General features: G+C 34.9%; 1 protein-coding gene across 1 annotated transcript; it reads right to left on the reverse strand.

The window, feature by feature from the left end:
* Positions 1-2,752: 2,752 nt before the first annotated feature.
* LOC113089579 (homeobox protein EMX1-like) lies at positions 2,753-11,237 on the reverse strand. Its single transcript, XM_026256055.1, has 3 exons — positions 10,498-11,237; positions 5,351-5,535; positions 2,753-3,775 (listed from the first exon to the last, which is right to left on the reverse strand). The coding sequence occupies exons 1-3, from the start codon at positions 10,844-10,846 to the stop codon at positions 3,608-3,610; spliced, it is 702 nt and encodes a 233-aa protein (XP_026111840.1). The 5' UTR covers positions 10,847-11,237; the 3' UTR covers positions 2,753-3,607.
* Between the last annotated feature and the right edge of the window lie 4,456 nt (positions 11,238-15,693).

The following is a 15,693-nucleotide window of genomic DNA, read 5'->3' on the forward strand; positions in this document are numbered from 1 at the left end:
GACTCAAACGTACTTCCTCCTTCTGAAGTCCAAACATCCACATACCAAATTACTATCCTGTCATCTAGACGAAGGATGACGGACGTACAACATTTTTACAATGCCTTTTCTCCATCATATTCCACATAATTCTGCTTTAGAAAAGTAATAAACCTCCCATTGGGTTTTTCTTTTCCTTATAATCATGACAGCATATAGACTAATAGCAGCATGATGTTTATTTCAGTCATTTGCACCGTTCTCAGATAATCTTATGAATACTTGTAATTAAAACACATAGAGCGATGAACAGTGACACTGTTTATAGCCTCGCTGAGGTACTGTATGTTCTCACCCTCTAAACACACGCTAATTGCTCAGCTGCAGTTGATACAGCCACAAATGAAGCAAATGAGTCACTGTTAGACACATAAACAATTAGATCGGTTTTTGTTGTTGTTGTTGTTTTTTAACCCAGTGATCGTCGTTTACATAAAACACCAACTTATCAAGAAACCATATTTACATCAATAGTTTTAACAGAAACACTATTCATTTTTAATAGCTATATATTCACATGTTCCACACTGAAAAGTAATTGGTTTAGAATAAATTTTCACTCAAAAAATTGCTAGTAAATATCACAAACAATTACAAAGAAAGAGCGAGCATCACTCCGAATTAAACTGTTGTTGTTGTAAAATCTAAAATAATCTGTTTTATTTAGAATGTTTTTTACACATCAATAATAAAATGTTTACAAATTAATGGACGTGATGCAAATTCATAAAATATACCTGCTGTATATTTATTTCTCAGTTGTATTGTTTTAACAATTGCATTTACTAATGAACTAATACTTGTTTTCAAAATGAACTAAACGCAGATACTTACACTGTACTTGTACTTGTATATATATATATTTTTTTGGAAAGTATAAAAATAAACTCAAAAGATACTGAGATTGAGATCATGTTTTACAAGTTATCACTATTTGAGTCTTTCCACTTCAAAATGTCATGTTTAATTCAATGCATTGTGTGCCTAATTATTTGCTAACCATTACTGAGTGAGAGTTCTCTCTTGAAGACAAAGACAAATATTGTGTGAAAGAACGGAGTTAGTCCTCATGGACTTCTGCAGGTTAAACAAGCAGCAGCATAGTCTTGATTAACTCGATGAAGCCAAATCAGTGGCCCACTCCACACTTGGCATCGATCCAGATCAAATTACTGTAAGTTAGATGAATTATTTCACTTAACATAGTTGGGAAACATCACAGACTGCTCTCTACACCTACATGCTTTCCACCATCTGTTCTTTTGTTTACACCTCTTCATATCCATGGCAACAACATGGGGGCAGGTAGCTAGTCGGAAATATTTGTAAGTAACATCGCCATCATAAGATTAACGAGCATTGGTTTAAAGCAGTGTGCTTTGACACAGAGGAATATTCTGTGACTAATATTAAAGTGCGAGTAATTCAGTTAGTCTAAACTGTTTTACACATACTTCATCTCTTGTTCACTGTATATTAGGCCATACGTTGCATCATATCTGTGTGGAAATCACTCCTGCTTTCTTCAAAGTTATCTCCAGCTACTATTAATCATCATGCGTTTAAAAGTGATAACTTCCTGTCTATGCCATCATTAGTCATTTTGCATACGCAATCATTGTGACATCGCAGGTAACATTAAACTAGCGAAAGATTGGCTATACCAACAGAAAATGTATTACACAGTACACAGATCTAAATACCTGGCTGTCTGAAACATGATGGAAACAGTCTTTTACTCTTGAATTTTCAATCCAAATTCTGTTTTTTTTTTTCACGTAGTGGGAGTTTGGGTTTAAATGAAGCTTGTTATATCTGAAGTGTTGCGGCGTATGTTTTTTTTATCCTGTGTGTTTCAGAAGTGTTGTGTCCTGGGGACTTTCCCTTTAATTAAAGAGAATATGAATAGATTTTTCTTATATTATCTTTCACAGTTTATAGGCATTGCGACCGATAATGAGGCTTGTATAAACATCCGTGTGCAATAAGGTGATACAAAGATGCAAATTAAATACATTTTTGTCACCTTAAGGATTAGCAGGTTTAAATTACAGTACATAATGGTGACATAGATGCATTTCCAGCTGACTGAAATATAAATATATGTGTATATATATGTACATGGTTTAAATGAACAAGCACGTGATCAGATGCACATAGGTGAACAGTTAAATGCTACAAAATGCAAATTAAATCAAATAAGTTCGTAAACATATTCATAAGTGAAGGTGATGGTGTTTAATACAGGACTGTCTTGCTTCAGTTTCGGCGTAACGCTGACTGTTTTTGCACACAGAAATCCAAAGCTGGAGATGGCTGTGTTCACTTTCAAGCACTTATATGTTTTGAGAGTATGTAAGTACACTATTATTAAAATTATTTCTGACTAATGGCACCTGTCTGCTTTTTGTGGTTGCTCAGGAATGCATAAGCATCTTCTGGTTAATAAATAAATGAATCACTGCTTAATAAGGCAAATGCATTAATAATATCCATTCAATATAACATTTAAGTAATAATGAAAATGGAAGAAATAATTTCCAAACAGTTTTTAAGTTAAAGTTTTATTATCTAATAGTCTGCAGAAGAAAAGAAAAGTTAAAGAAACACATAACACAAAGAAATTGGCTGAACAATGAAGACAAACAGATGGGATAACAGTGCTTTTAACCTTAAAGAAATCTGCTGTGAAGTGCTACAAACAGTTCTGGGTCTCGGAGGTTAGACTGAGAATTTGTATTTTTATTTTTATTCTTTTTTAATTGAGCGAAGAAAGAAATTCAAGCATTTTTTAAGCTTGTCTAGTTTACTGATATTTGACATCAGATCAAGAGTTATTGTGGTAACAAACAATAAAAAAAATGTAAAAAAGTAATTCTCGCACAACACATTTAAAATCTTCCGTATAAGCTTTAACCCAGATGTAAAACACAAAATGATAATTTTGGGTTTGGAGCTCAAATGCATAGAAAAGGAATAAATAGAACCATTTCAAATGTGAAACTGCACTAGTGGTTTTCTAGAAAGACTGATTGAATTTGCCTAGTTTGTAAAATAATGACGCTTTGTCAAATACAAACATCCAGTTGTAAAATATCACAACATCTATAAGTGATATTTCATTCTCACACTGGATCGCCCTATTGTTGTTAGACTGTGGCCATTGAATTCCTAAAGCAATTTAACACTACAAAACATTTCTCAATCTATTCATTAAGGTGGTTTTATTACCTGTGTGCATCCAATATACTACTTTATGATGGAAATGTTCTGACTGATAATTATGGAGCAAGAGAGAAGAGAAACCTTACAAAAAAAAATCTTCATTGCTCTGAGATGGAGTGGGATCCAAAATGAAGAGGTCCGTGTGTATTGCATACAGAAGTCTTCCAGTCTTTGTGAGTATTTCGGCTGCTGTCATTGTCCTCTATTCTGTTGTGCATGATCAGAAATCAGCAGCAGCCGGCTGTGACTCAGTTCCTCAGTTTACAAGCCAAGTTCAAGAATGTCTTGCTTTTTTGCGGAAGGGATCCATCAGCATGACTGATGTTAACACAGGCGTATGATATCAGTCTTCTGAAATGACGTCAATGTCCTCAGGGCTGCCCTGTTGAGTGGCCACCCTCCAGCGGCTCACGTGTTGAGTACCTTTCCTCTTCTGCTGCGAGTCCGGTGACTCTTCCTCCAGCTTCTGTCTCTTGTGTTTGGTCCTTCTGTTCTGGAACCAGACTTTCACCTTAACAAAAATGAGAATGAGAGGCCATTTTAATATAGCAGCTTAAAATTTGTCAATTGATGTTTTTATGCATTTTTTTTAAAGTGGGAAGCAAATCTTCCCTGTACTGTGTTTGCTATTAAAAAACTTTCACAACACAATATTATGCCACATTTAAAACATGCTTATGCCTGCTACTTATTTGGAATATGACTGACGTAATCTCTCAAACTGGTGAGGAAATCATATTTCATTTTACAATCTCTACTGCAAGATATGTGTAAACATATCTACTTATGTGAGCTTGATACAGATACAATAGTATGTTAAAAAGTTTGACAGAAATGTAAACAGAATAATTAATTTAAAAGATTCATAGCATTATAGTCTTAAAGCAATAGTGAAAATGCTAAATTCTTCAATTTTAGAATTAAAAACAATTTATTATAAATTGTATTATCAGCTTAAAATAAAGGTGAAATAAAGGTGAATATCAGCACAAACAGTTTAATTAAAAATTTACATTTTTAATTTCAAAACATATCAGAATACAGATTAAACACTGTGATAAAGAACATCCAAAACAAAAGTACAAAAACAAAATGACGTCAAAGATTCACAGAAGGTGCCTAAAAGTCTGAAACCACTAGTGAAAAAGCTTTTCATTTTTATAATTGAATAAAAATAATTACAGATTATGAGCATGAAAATTTGAATTAAAAATTGTATTTATAAATGAACATTTTTAATAAAAAAAGAAATTATCAGAATACGGATAAAACAGTACATCCAAAAGTAGCTACAAATATAAAATAACTAATTTAAACTATTAAAAGTTTAGTGTAGATGTTTTTTTATTTTTAAACTAAAAAAATTAAAATTTAATTAGCATGAAATTTAACATTTAATTTAATATTTACATTTTAAAATGTAAATATTATCATATCAGAAAATAGAAAAAACTATATGTATCCAAAATAAATTTTCTATTTTCTATTCGATGTTTGTTGTTGTAAGATTTCTTTAAAGAAAGTTGTAGATTCTTTATTTATTCAAAATCCCACAATAAAATTGTGCACTTACTAATTAACAAAAACTCTCTCTCTCTCTCTTTAAGAAAATGATAAATTGTAATTAATTTATTTAATTGTTAATACAGTCTGATTTAAAAGTTTCACAGCAGGTATCTAAAACCACTAGTGCATAACATTTATTTAATTACTTTTTATAACTTTTTTTGTTTGTTTATTTTTCATTTGTTTCCATGTTAAGATTTTAAATCCCAGGTTCTCAAAGGTGCCTCAGAATTTGCGACCTCTCCGTATGTCACAACATGTATTGCTCAAGCCTATCAATTCTATACAAATACACAAATATGTATGTGAATGTATGTACAGGCTATTGGGAAAATAACCAATTATTGCATGTTGTATACATGCTCTGGAATTTATATGGCCTATCCCAAGGCAATAAATGATGAATCACTTGCATCCTGTGAGGAAAACGTTCATGTCATGTGTGTGTGTGTGTGTGTGTGTGGTGGAATGCAGCCGTGTGCACCGGAGGGATCGACTCTGACGCCTCCGTCTGTCTTACCTGCGTCTCTGTCAAGCACAGCCCATTGGCTAACTGTTTCCGCTCGGCTCCCACCACGTAATGGTTCTTCTCAAAGGCACGTTCCAGCCGGAGCAGCTGCGAGGGGGAGAAGGCCGTGCGGATGCGCTTGGGCTTGCGAGAGAAAGGTCCGTGTAGCAGCAGGTTTTCCGGGCTACTATCATCACCTGGAGACAAGAAGCAATGAAATAAAGAGTAGATATTAGTTAGGAAGCTGACAGTTTTAAAGTTGTATTTTAAATAAATAAATCATCTAAAATTTTCTTTTAAAAAAAGAATCTAAAGGAATGCTAAAAAATAGCAAGAGAATAGTAATAGTAAGAAGCAAAGAGCACATGTTAATTAGGAAGTGGGTCATTGGTGTGATTTTAAACAAAAAATTTAAACTTTCTTAAAAAATGCAGAAATAAAGAATACATGTTAATTAGGAAGTGATCCATTTTATAGCAGGTTTTTAAATAAATAAAATCTAAAACTTTCTTTAAAAAAAATAGAGAAATAAAGAGTACATGCTAATTAGGAAGCGGAAATTTTATGGTGGGATTTTAAATTAATTAATAAAACAATTAAAAAATCTATCAACAAACTAAAAAAAAGTATGTGATAATTAGGAAGTGGGCAATTTTATTTGATTTTAATTTATTTATTTTTATATATATATTTAGAAACTATAGAGATGTTAAGTTGTGACTTAAATGTCTAAATACATTTTCATTATAATTTCACTGTTACATTGGCAGTTGCTTTTATTTGACATCATTGCATTGCTTTTGAAATGTAACAGATTTTTATTTAATTCCATATGTTCATGCCATTTCATGTGCATTCACAAAATTATTTCAGAGTTATTAATATACATCCTATGGAACCATTACACTGACATTTCTTCATTTAGCAGATGCATTCTCTAAAGACTCTTTATGCTTTTATACAAAATAAGTGCTTTACATAGGCACAGCAATGCAGACATTAAGCGCAGGATTGCATGTCTTAATTGAGCCACATGAGACAATTTGAATAATTCCAGGTCAGTTCCAGACACGGCTGATGTAAAGTGCGTTCACGCTGCATTAACCGAACATCTCTGCACTCTCTGTGCATTCAGAAATGAGTCTTTAACCTTCGGCACTCATCATATGGCATTATCCTGATTTTCATACAAATGCAAGGCTTTGAAATGTTGCTGCTAAAATATAAGTAGACATCCATGGTTGAAAAGATCTTAATTGTCAGTTAAACAAATCTAAATCCCTTACATTTGGTCTGATATTATTCAACATGAGGGAATAGTAAAATTTAGTCTCCATCAGTTTCAGGGCAAACATGATCTTTTTATTGCAAACACACAATGAGTGAAAAACATTTTTCATAAACTAATGGATGTGTAATTTACATGACCACTTTAGTGTTTGGAGAGCTATGCTTGAAAGAATCTTCTGAAAGATGATGAGTGCAATCACGTATAAACAAAATAGTCTTTGTTGTGAAGGGCGCATAAGTGACAGAACATGATCTTTTGTCAATGAAAATACAACCAAAATGTTTCAGTGTTTCAACCCATTCACTGTTAACACTCGTCATCAAAGAAAGCACAATGACGTACCAGTTCTGAGCACAAAAGCTCACTAATGGCATCACCAGAAGAAGAAAAGCGGATTAACATGAGGCTGTTCAGACTTTAAGTCTCTTTAAAAACCCCAAAACCAAAGCTTTATCTGCACACAATAGCTTTGAACTGACTCCTTTCAGAGGAGAAGCAACTTCAACTCTCAGCCTCAAACACAGCGACTTGTGTTGCCTGCTTAAAAATACGTCATCTACACACACACACACACACACACACACTTTTTTGGCCAGTTGCAACATTTACGGTGTCTGTTTTCATGCACAAAATGACTAGTTTGTATTGGTCTATGATGCAAGCCTTCATTAACAAAGACTTCCGAAAGGACCTAATAATGTACGACCTTTACTTCTATTTTACTAAAAGGTGCATATTTTCTGTCACTGCACTGTCATTGACGACTGCTTTCAGCTGGCGTGCTGAAAACACTTTGAACACCACAGGCAAAAACAATAGAGACACCTCCGTGCAAGAATGAGGGGAGTAGGGTGCAAGAATGTAAATGAGTTCTCCGCGGTTTGAAGGTGTTGAAAAGCCCTCCTTAAACCTTCCTCAAGGTGCGCTGAGCGCCAACCAACCGAAACCAACCTCAATGTAAAGTGGCAACTTTTTGAAACTTTCAAATCAAAGTGTTTGGTGTTTTCATGTGCGCTCAGTGCTGTCGGTCTGGCATCGTCAGCATGTGTCGCATCACCTCCGTGTCTGGCCAGAACACTGACTGAGACTCCAGCCTCCTGAAGAGATGCATGGGAGACCCTCCGGGGCTTTGGACTCAAACACACACTGGCCTATCCACAGCAAGAAAGCCCCCAACATGAGGAAAAGGGAACCAGATGGCACCCAGATCAGCTTTACTATCATTCCCTTGGCACAAACAAGTTTGGTCTTGTCAGTGCTGTTCTCATCAGAGGCAGGGAGAGGGGCGGCCTATAGACCGAAAGAAAGAGACTGGACCCTTTGGTCTCACCTACAGAATGTGTGTTCCCTGTGACGATGCCTCCATCTACTATTTTAATCTTAATGAAATAAAACACACACACAAATCATATGCATATATTTATATTTATAAAACAGGAGTAACATAATGTAACATAATATATAGACTGAATAAACGTTATTTCATATGTGTGTGTGTGTGTGTGTGCTACATGTATGACTTAACTGATATTATCTGTTGTTATTGTTTATTACTACACACATTATTACATTTTTATTACATTGTTACATTTATTACATTATGCAAACATATTTTAACAAACTTGTCTCAAAATAATTATGTTTTTCTTTCATAATGTCCAAGAAAATTATCTAAAATTATATTATAATATGTATAACACATTAATCAAATTTACCTACTGCTGATGACATTGTTTATACGTTTATATATGTCTACACACAAGTGTAGTTTGATTACACTTATCGATGGATTTTTAATTAGAATAAAAATGCTTTCAAGAAATTTGAAAAACAAAGTAACCATTATTATTATTGATATATAATTACATATAGTGCATATATCTTAACTGCTATTGTATTAGTGCATTATTATGAAATTGTTACATTATTTCACTACGCTACGCTTTGGAATGAAGCCTCTAAAAATGAAAGAGTCTGCTGATGACGGTGTTTATTCTTCTGGAGGATTTGTACTGTAACCTGATCGCACACAAATCTCAGAAAAGTGCATCAGTGTGGCACGGTCACAGTCTGTGAAACGCACCCATAACACAAACCCCTGCTCATGTACAACAGCAGGCCGCTCTGGGATCCTGTTTATCTTGTCCCGCATGACGGATCCGAGGACATGGACACATCTCTTCCCCATTCAGGAAGTAGTAGAGTTAAAACCATGGACACATTAGGGCTGAGAGTCTCCTCGATCCTTTCCCAGCCAATCCCCACGGCTGCATTTAGTCTTGTCTAAACAGTAGTTTTCTAGGTTATTGGACACCATCAGTGAGTAGATTGTGTCTGAGTGTAAACAAAGAGGCTCTATCTGAACCCCGGATCTGAGTAATAGTGACAACAACCTCTGACTTGCACCAATTACCTGAGCAATGCCCTCGAGGACTGTGGAGCAGCTCAGGACCCTCTCAACAAATGTAGCTGGGCTTCCCATCACACCCCTCCAAGACCGGCCAGAGATACTGATAGCTGCTTTAACAAATTGCCTGGTAAACAGGACCTCCAAGTATCAGTTTCACTGTTTAAAGGACTCTGCGAACAGGGCTATCAAATCTATCATATTATACCTACTACAATTTCATTTTTAACAATAATAATACATTTTTAAAGAAGTTTGAAGAAACAATAAAAATTTCAAACAATAATCTCACTGAGATGGTGATGCATTTACAAAATGTAAATCAAATTAAAATAAAGCTCTTAAATGAACAAACATTTCAAGGCACATTAAAAAATAAATAAATTAGTGAATATAGTTACCTAATAAATCAATGAGGTACTTTTCCAAATAATTGCTTAAAATATATAAAATATACCCATAACAGTATTATAAATGCTTGCATTTTATTATAGTAATCTTAAGAGATGTAAATGTTTATGAGCCTTATAATAACGAGACACAATAATAGCTGCATGTATAAATTGACCTCATACGAATTTCCACATTAACTAATTCATTTTTATCTCCCGAAATAATTTAATTATTATTCGTTTATTTATATGTTTAAAAGACAAATACGATGTAAAACTAAAGTGCATCTTTAAGAAGATAGATAAACAAATATTTACCAAATGTTTGCAGTAAGATAATGTGGGTGCTTCATTAGATTTTACATATAAAAATTAGGTAAGGTGTTTAAATTATTACATTAGATGTTAACAATCACAACAAGATTTTAACAACAATAATCCTAAAAGGCTGATCCAAGTTTAAGTAAAAAAACTAATTAACAAGAGGCAGTAGAATTATCAGTTTATAGCCTACTTAAAAATTATACAACTGCGGTGTTTTAATAGCCTAATTAATTATTTAGACTAGCATGCTGTAGCCTAATAATAGTGTACATTGATGACTGAGAATATTATAAACAATCAGAACAAAAACGAATTGTATCGAATGTTCCCTTCTTTTTTAATATGTGATCAAAACAAACAGCGGTCTTTCGAAATATAACAATTATTATTTTGCAATGCGTGTGTATTGGATAGGCGACTGAGGTAAAAAAATTGCGCTTGAAACAAATGAGTCTTTCTTTTTAAATAACAGAAAACTATTGCACGGCATAATTTTCTCTAAAAAAATTTTTTTTCGATAAAATCAATAAATTCTAATAATAAGAAGAACAATCAAGACAGTGTTAGGTAAAAAAATAAAAATGTTAGGTATGACCTGACCCGTGCGCATCACTAAGAAGGCCTATAATATTTTAATAAACCATTTAAATCAATATAGGCTAGGCCTTTAATCAACTTAAAAACATCCTCATACTTTCACTTCAATGTTTCGATATTTTCTCTGCATCCTCAGTCTCCTCCTTACCTTGGAATCGATGTCCCAGATATCTGTTCCTCAGCACCCACGGGTAGAAGTTGAAGGTTTCTCTCTGGTGGGGACTGAAGAAGGGCTGTGTGGGGATCTGGAGGTGCCGCAGAGACAGGCCGGGGTTGCTGGAGTGAGTGGCCGGGTCTGTGAACATCATCTCTGGGCTGCTGCTATACAATGTCCTGCCTGAGTTCTGGAAGCAGCTCCCAAAGGGAGAAGGATGGATGGATTCAGTAAACCTCAGAGCAGTGGGTCTGATGGGCTCCTCCGAGGCGGAACCTGAGGAACTGGAGTCTTTACCAACGAGAGATTCAATGGTGAAGCACTTCTTATTGTGCTGGAACATTGTGATGGGCTATTAAAAAAAATACTCAATATCGAATCAACAAGTAGGTCACTGAAACCGATGCAACCCAGGTTTAAAAAAATAAAAATAAAAAAGATAGCATTTATATAGTCCCTCTACAATCCATAACTTCATACGGTTCCTGTAGTTCCTTAAATTTCTTGGGTTGCAATACACGTCCAATAGCTGCAAGAATGCTGAGTTCTGTCACCAGTTCTGTTCAAATTAATTCAGATCTCATCTGATGCATGTCCTTGTCAGAGCAGAGCTCGCGCACCGTCAGCTGTCTCACATGAAGCAGGCATCAGCTCCTCGGATGCAGGTCGCTGCGAGCTCTTATGATCGATGATCCGTCAGACTGTGGCTTGTCACGAGCCAACTTCAATACCTGCGCGCGGAGCTCCGACGGAGAAGAGCGGTGCGCATGCGCAGATCGGCGTGCACCGCACTCGCTGTCAATTACAGCCATTTTATGTTGTGTAAAGAAATTCTGGATTTGAAAACAAAACCAAATCTATGAGTTGAGTTGGTTATGCGGTGCTAATCTATTTTGTGAAACAGGAGTGAGCGTGCACGTGGAAGGATTTCATAAAATTTGTTCTGGTGACATTTTTTTTTTTTTTTTGTGAATTAATGCTCGCATAATTCGTCACAATATTTATTTATTTACTGTTATCTTGTTGTCGTATGAAACGTAGCCTACCCGTTTTAATAGAAATATGCCAATTTAAGCTATTTACGTTGATACTTAACTCACGTTTTATCTAAAAAATAAAATAATAGCCTAATAATAATAATAACGAAATATAGCCTATACATATAAAAAAAATATTCTGATAGTTTTTATTTGATGATGTACATATTAACGTTTTTTTTTATTTATTTTGAAGTGTAGCCAATTACAATAAAAGCGCTAACATCGTCAAGTGAGAATTAAAGGCTACAAATGGCAAAAATTCGTTGTAGTAGGAAGCAAAAAATAATAATAATAGCTTAACAATAAAAAATAGGCAAATAATAATTGATATCATTAAAATCACTGCCAAATGTCATTATTAGCCTATTGTCATCATTCTATAATTGTCCTTGTTGTTTTATCAATTTATTATTATATTACACTTTAAAAAATGCTGGGTTGTTTCCAACCAAATTTTGGGTTAAAAATTTAATAAAAAATTTCTATAAAAAATATATTTTACCCAAAGTTTGGTTGAAACAACCCAGTGTATTGAGGAAGATCCTTTTATATTACAGTGAAGATCATATTTTTATTATTTAGTTTTATTATGAGGTTTGGATGAACACAAGGAACATTCACTTGTCAACTAGAGGCCTGCTTGACACATCAATCACTCATTTCTATTCTATGGACAGAAATCATCAGGAGAACTCAGGAATCTGAGCTCATTTAGGGACTTTATGAGGATGTCTTAATGAAGCAGACACAGATCAAGGGAAGCGGGCACTGATCTCACGGCTTGACATGTCTCGAGTGCCTCTCCTTGTCTCATTTGTCAGTTACAAATGCAATAAGTTGTCGAGAGAGGATGGAGGCTAATGGGGTGGATCAGAGTCTCGGAAACCCTGGACAGATGTCACCCTTTTGAGAAGGAACAATCGTGGCCCGGGAGCCACACAAAAGCCCCCCTGCTCAGGCCTTTCTCAACCCACCCGGCGGAAACCCATGTGAACCATGCAGGGCACAGACCCCATTGAGCCAGTCCCTCAGTCCCACTGCATATAATTAATAGCTTTCTCTGGCCAATTTTGTCCCCTTTGCCTCAAATACAAATGGCCATTAACATCTATTAATTTCGCCTCTGGCAATTGATTGCAGATTGTGCAGAGCTGAAAGGCTAAAACAGTTGGAGTTTTTGTAAGCACTCTGGGTGTGAAGGCGAGTTAAAATGTGATTATTGTTCCCCTGTCTGGAACTAACTGGTGTTAAACCCTCTTTGAACACGGAGAAGCCAAGATTGGTTATTTTAGTACTCATTAGCTGACTCAGAGAGCCTACATTAAATGGACGACCATCAATAGCTATTGACTTGAAGTACGTGATGGAAAAATAGCATGTTCATGAATTCAGCTATGCACAATAAAAAATAAAAAATAAATTACCGGACAAAGATACATTACAAAAAGGCTGAATGTGGCTGTCTAATTGAAAATATTCTTAAATTATGTATAGAACTCAAATTAGGAATGTTAATAGACAGCCACAGTAAACTCTTTTGTTATTGCTGAATAAATAATTAGCAGAAATGTTCAAAGGAGTGTTTTATTTTTTTTTAAACAGAAGATTAAACGTTTTAGATATAATATGGAATAATGTCATTAATTTTGATGCAGGGTTTGGTTTTTAAAAAAAAGAAAAGAAAAGAAAAAGTGATATAAAATATGTGATAACAAAGAGTGCCTTAGTAGACATACAATTTGTAAAACAGGACTCACTGTAAAACATGCTTGAGGTTTAATATAATCGTATTAAAAATTTTATGACCAAAATAAATAAATAACACATTCTGCAATGTTTGCATGATGTAGCTAGGCTATTGTTTAATATTGAAGAGGCTACAGTAGTTACGTATGCAATGGTTTAAGCACACAGTTATTGTTTATTGTGGCACTAGTAATCGCGCATGCAGTCCGTTTATTCAGTAAATTAATTGCAGGTCTCAAAGACCTGGTACAGGCTTTTGTTAGTTACAGTATTGAGTGTGAACCAAGCTAAAAGGGCACAGGCAGATGTGTGGTGAGCCTCATACTGTACACATAGCGCCCTCTAGTGTACCAGCCTGCAAAAGACAAAGAGCGCGTTCAATTAGCCTACATATATGGACTTTTTAGACATGATAAAACTCGATGGATTGAAAGACATTTAAAAAAAAAAAACAGATGACTAACTTTTTTAAGTCTACAGTCAAAGCAGTTTATGCAACCCGCCCACGGTCTGCACTATAAAGTAAGATATAATGACTTAAAAATTAAATCAAATTAACATGGCGTGCTATCCACATAATGAGTTCAGGTCTAGAGTCTTTATGTCGATTATTAGCCTATAACCTGTTCCAGAGCTTTACTGGGATGAAGTGCTGAGGCAATGAGTTTAATTAGCCTATCTCTGTTTATCTGCTTCTCCCACTTGCCCCGTTTACATTGCCTACTAATACAATCATCTACAACGATAATTTCTCAAATATTTATTACAATACATACTGATAAATAATGTAATATTCACTTTCATGGTATGAGATGATGGGATGCTTTCAACTGATTTCCTATTGAGCTGTCATCAGCTGAACTGCAGTGCTCATAAAATACAGCGAGTTAAGAGTACACTCTAAAAACTGCTGGGTTGAAAACAACCCAATTTGGGTTATTTTGACAACCCAGCGCTGGGTCAAAAAGGGACGAACCCAGCGCTGGGTTGTTTTAACCCAACCAGTTGGGTTATCATATTTAACCCAGCCTGCTGGGTTGCCTTTTTTATGGTTTAAAATGACTATATTGCAGGGTTTAAAATAACAGAGCAGGTGTTTTTTTATCACTGTATTTCAGAAGGAAAACTACTGTATTTAGAAAATGTTCTTTATCATTTCGCATGTGCTTGATAAGGCAGCGTTTGTGAGCTCAGCACCGCTCTGCAGCCGTTACCGGAGAAACCTACCTCTCCCGCTCTTAGCGCCTCCTGCTGGCAGAAAATAAACTCGCAGAGTGCAGCCATGTGGGGAAACAATGCATTTCTACGTTAAAATTAACCCAAATTGAGCTAGGCATTAAACCTACAAATGTTGTTCATTTTAAATATCACTTTTACACACAAATAATAATTATCAAAAGGAAAATATTTATTAAAAACGAGAAAAGTCAAAAAGTAACATGTTAGAAGAAATGCAGAAAAGGATGGCATTAACAGCTACAGAGGTCATAAAGCATTGAACATTTGATGAATATAACTTAAGATCAAATTGGACTTTGTTCAATTGTATATATTGTATTAAAATATACGAAAACACATACAATAAATTTAAAATTAGTTAAGTTTTTTTCCAACTATTCTGGCATGACAGTACACAAATAAATCACAACATTAACTTTGATATTATAACATTTAACAGACGCATATGTGTGTGTGTGTGTGTGTGTGTGTGTGTGAGAAAGAAAGTGACAGGTGTATGAATGACGGAGTGTAAACTCTTCTACTAAACAACACAGAAAAAGCATTTAACTTTTTTTTTTTTAATTATACACTTACAGTTTGTTTCATAGTCCATGAATACAGATCATGCATCACGGTCAATTTTCATGATCTCTTTAGCATAACTGATGTAATCATGAAGAAACCCCATCAGCACAGCATCTGACATCTTCTACATCATCCAGGGCAGCGTCCTCCTTTAAAACCACCGCTGTTTAGGGGAAAGAAGATTCTCCTCTCTGACCAGCATTCATCCCAGTCACCGCCTGCTCTTCATCAGTGGCCTAAGAGAAACACATTTGAAAAAATTAAACATTTAATTAAACTATCCATTTTCAGAGGTGTATTCACATCCGTAAGGATAGGTAAATAATCGGTTTTAAAGTTTCAACACTTTGTGTGGTTGTTTAATGTCTCAGTCCACCACAGGGCTCCAGGAGGCTATAATGGCAGCACTACTGTGAGGACATGCGATATTGTTTGAATAAATATTGCTTTCAGAAAGCTTCTTTACTGAAACATTAAAACAGACATGACATTCACATACCTCACAAAAATTATTAATTTATGTTGTAAAGACAGACAAAAGTCTTATAGGTTTGGAATGACTTGAGGGCAAGTAAATGATTTTTTGTGTGAACTTTAC

Source organism: Carassius auratus, unplaced genomic scaffold, assembly GCF_003368295.1.
Source record: "Carassius auratus strain Wakin unplaced genomic scaffold, ASM336829v1 scaf_tig00050330, whole genome shotgun sequence".
Taxonomy (NCBI): Eukaryota; Metazoa; Chordata; class Actinopteri; order Cypriniformes; family Cyprinidae; genus Carassius; species Carassius auratus.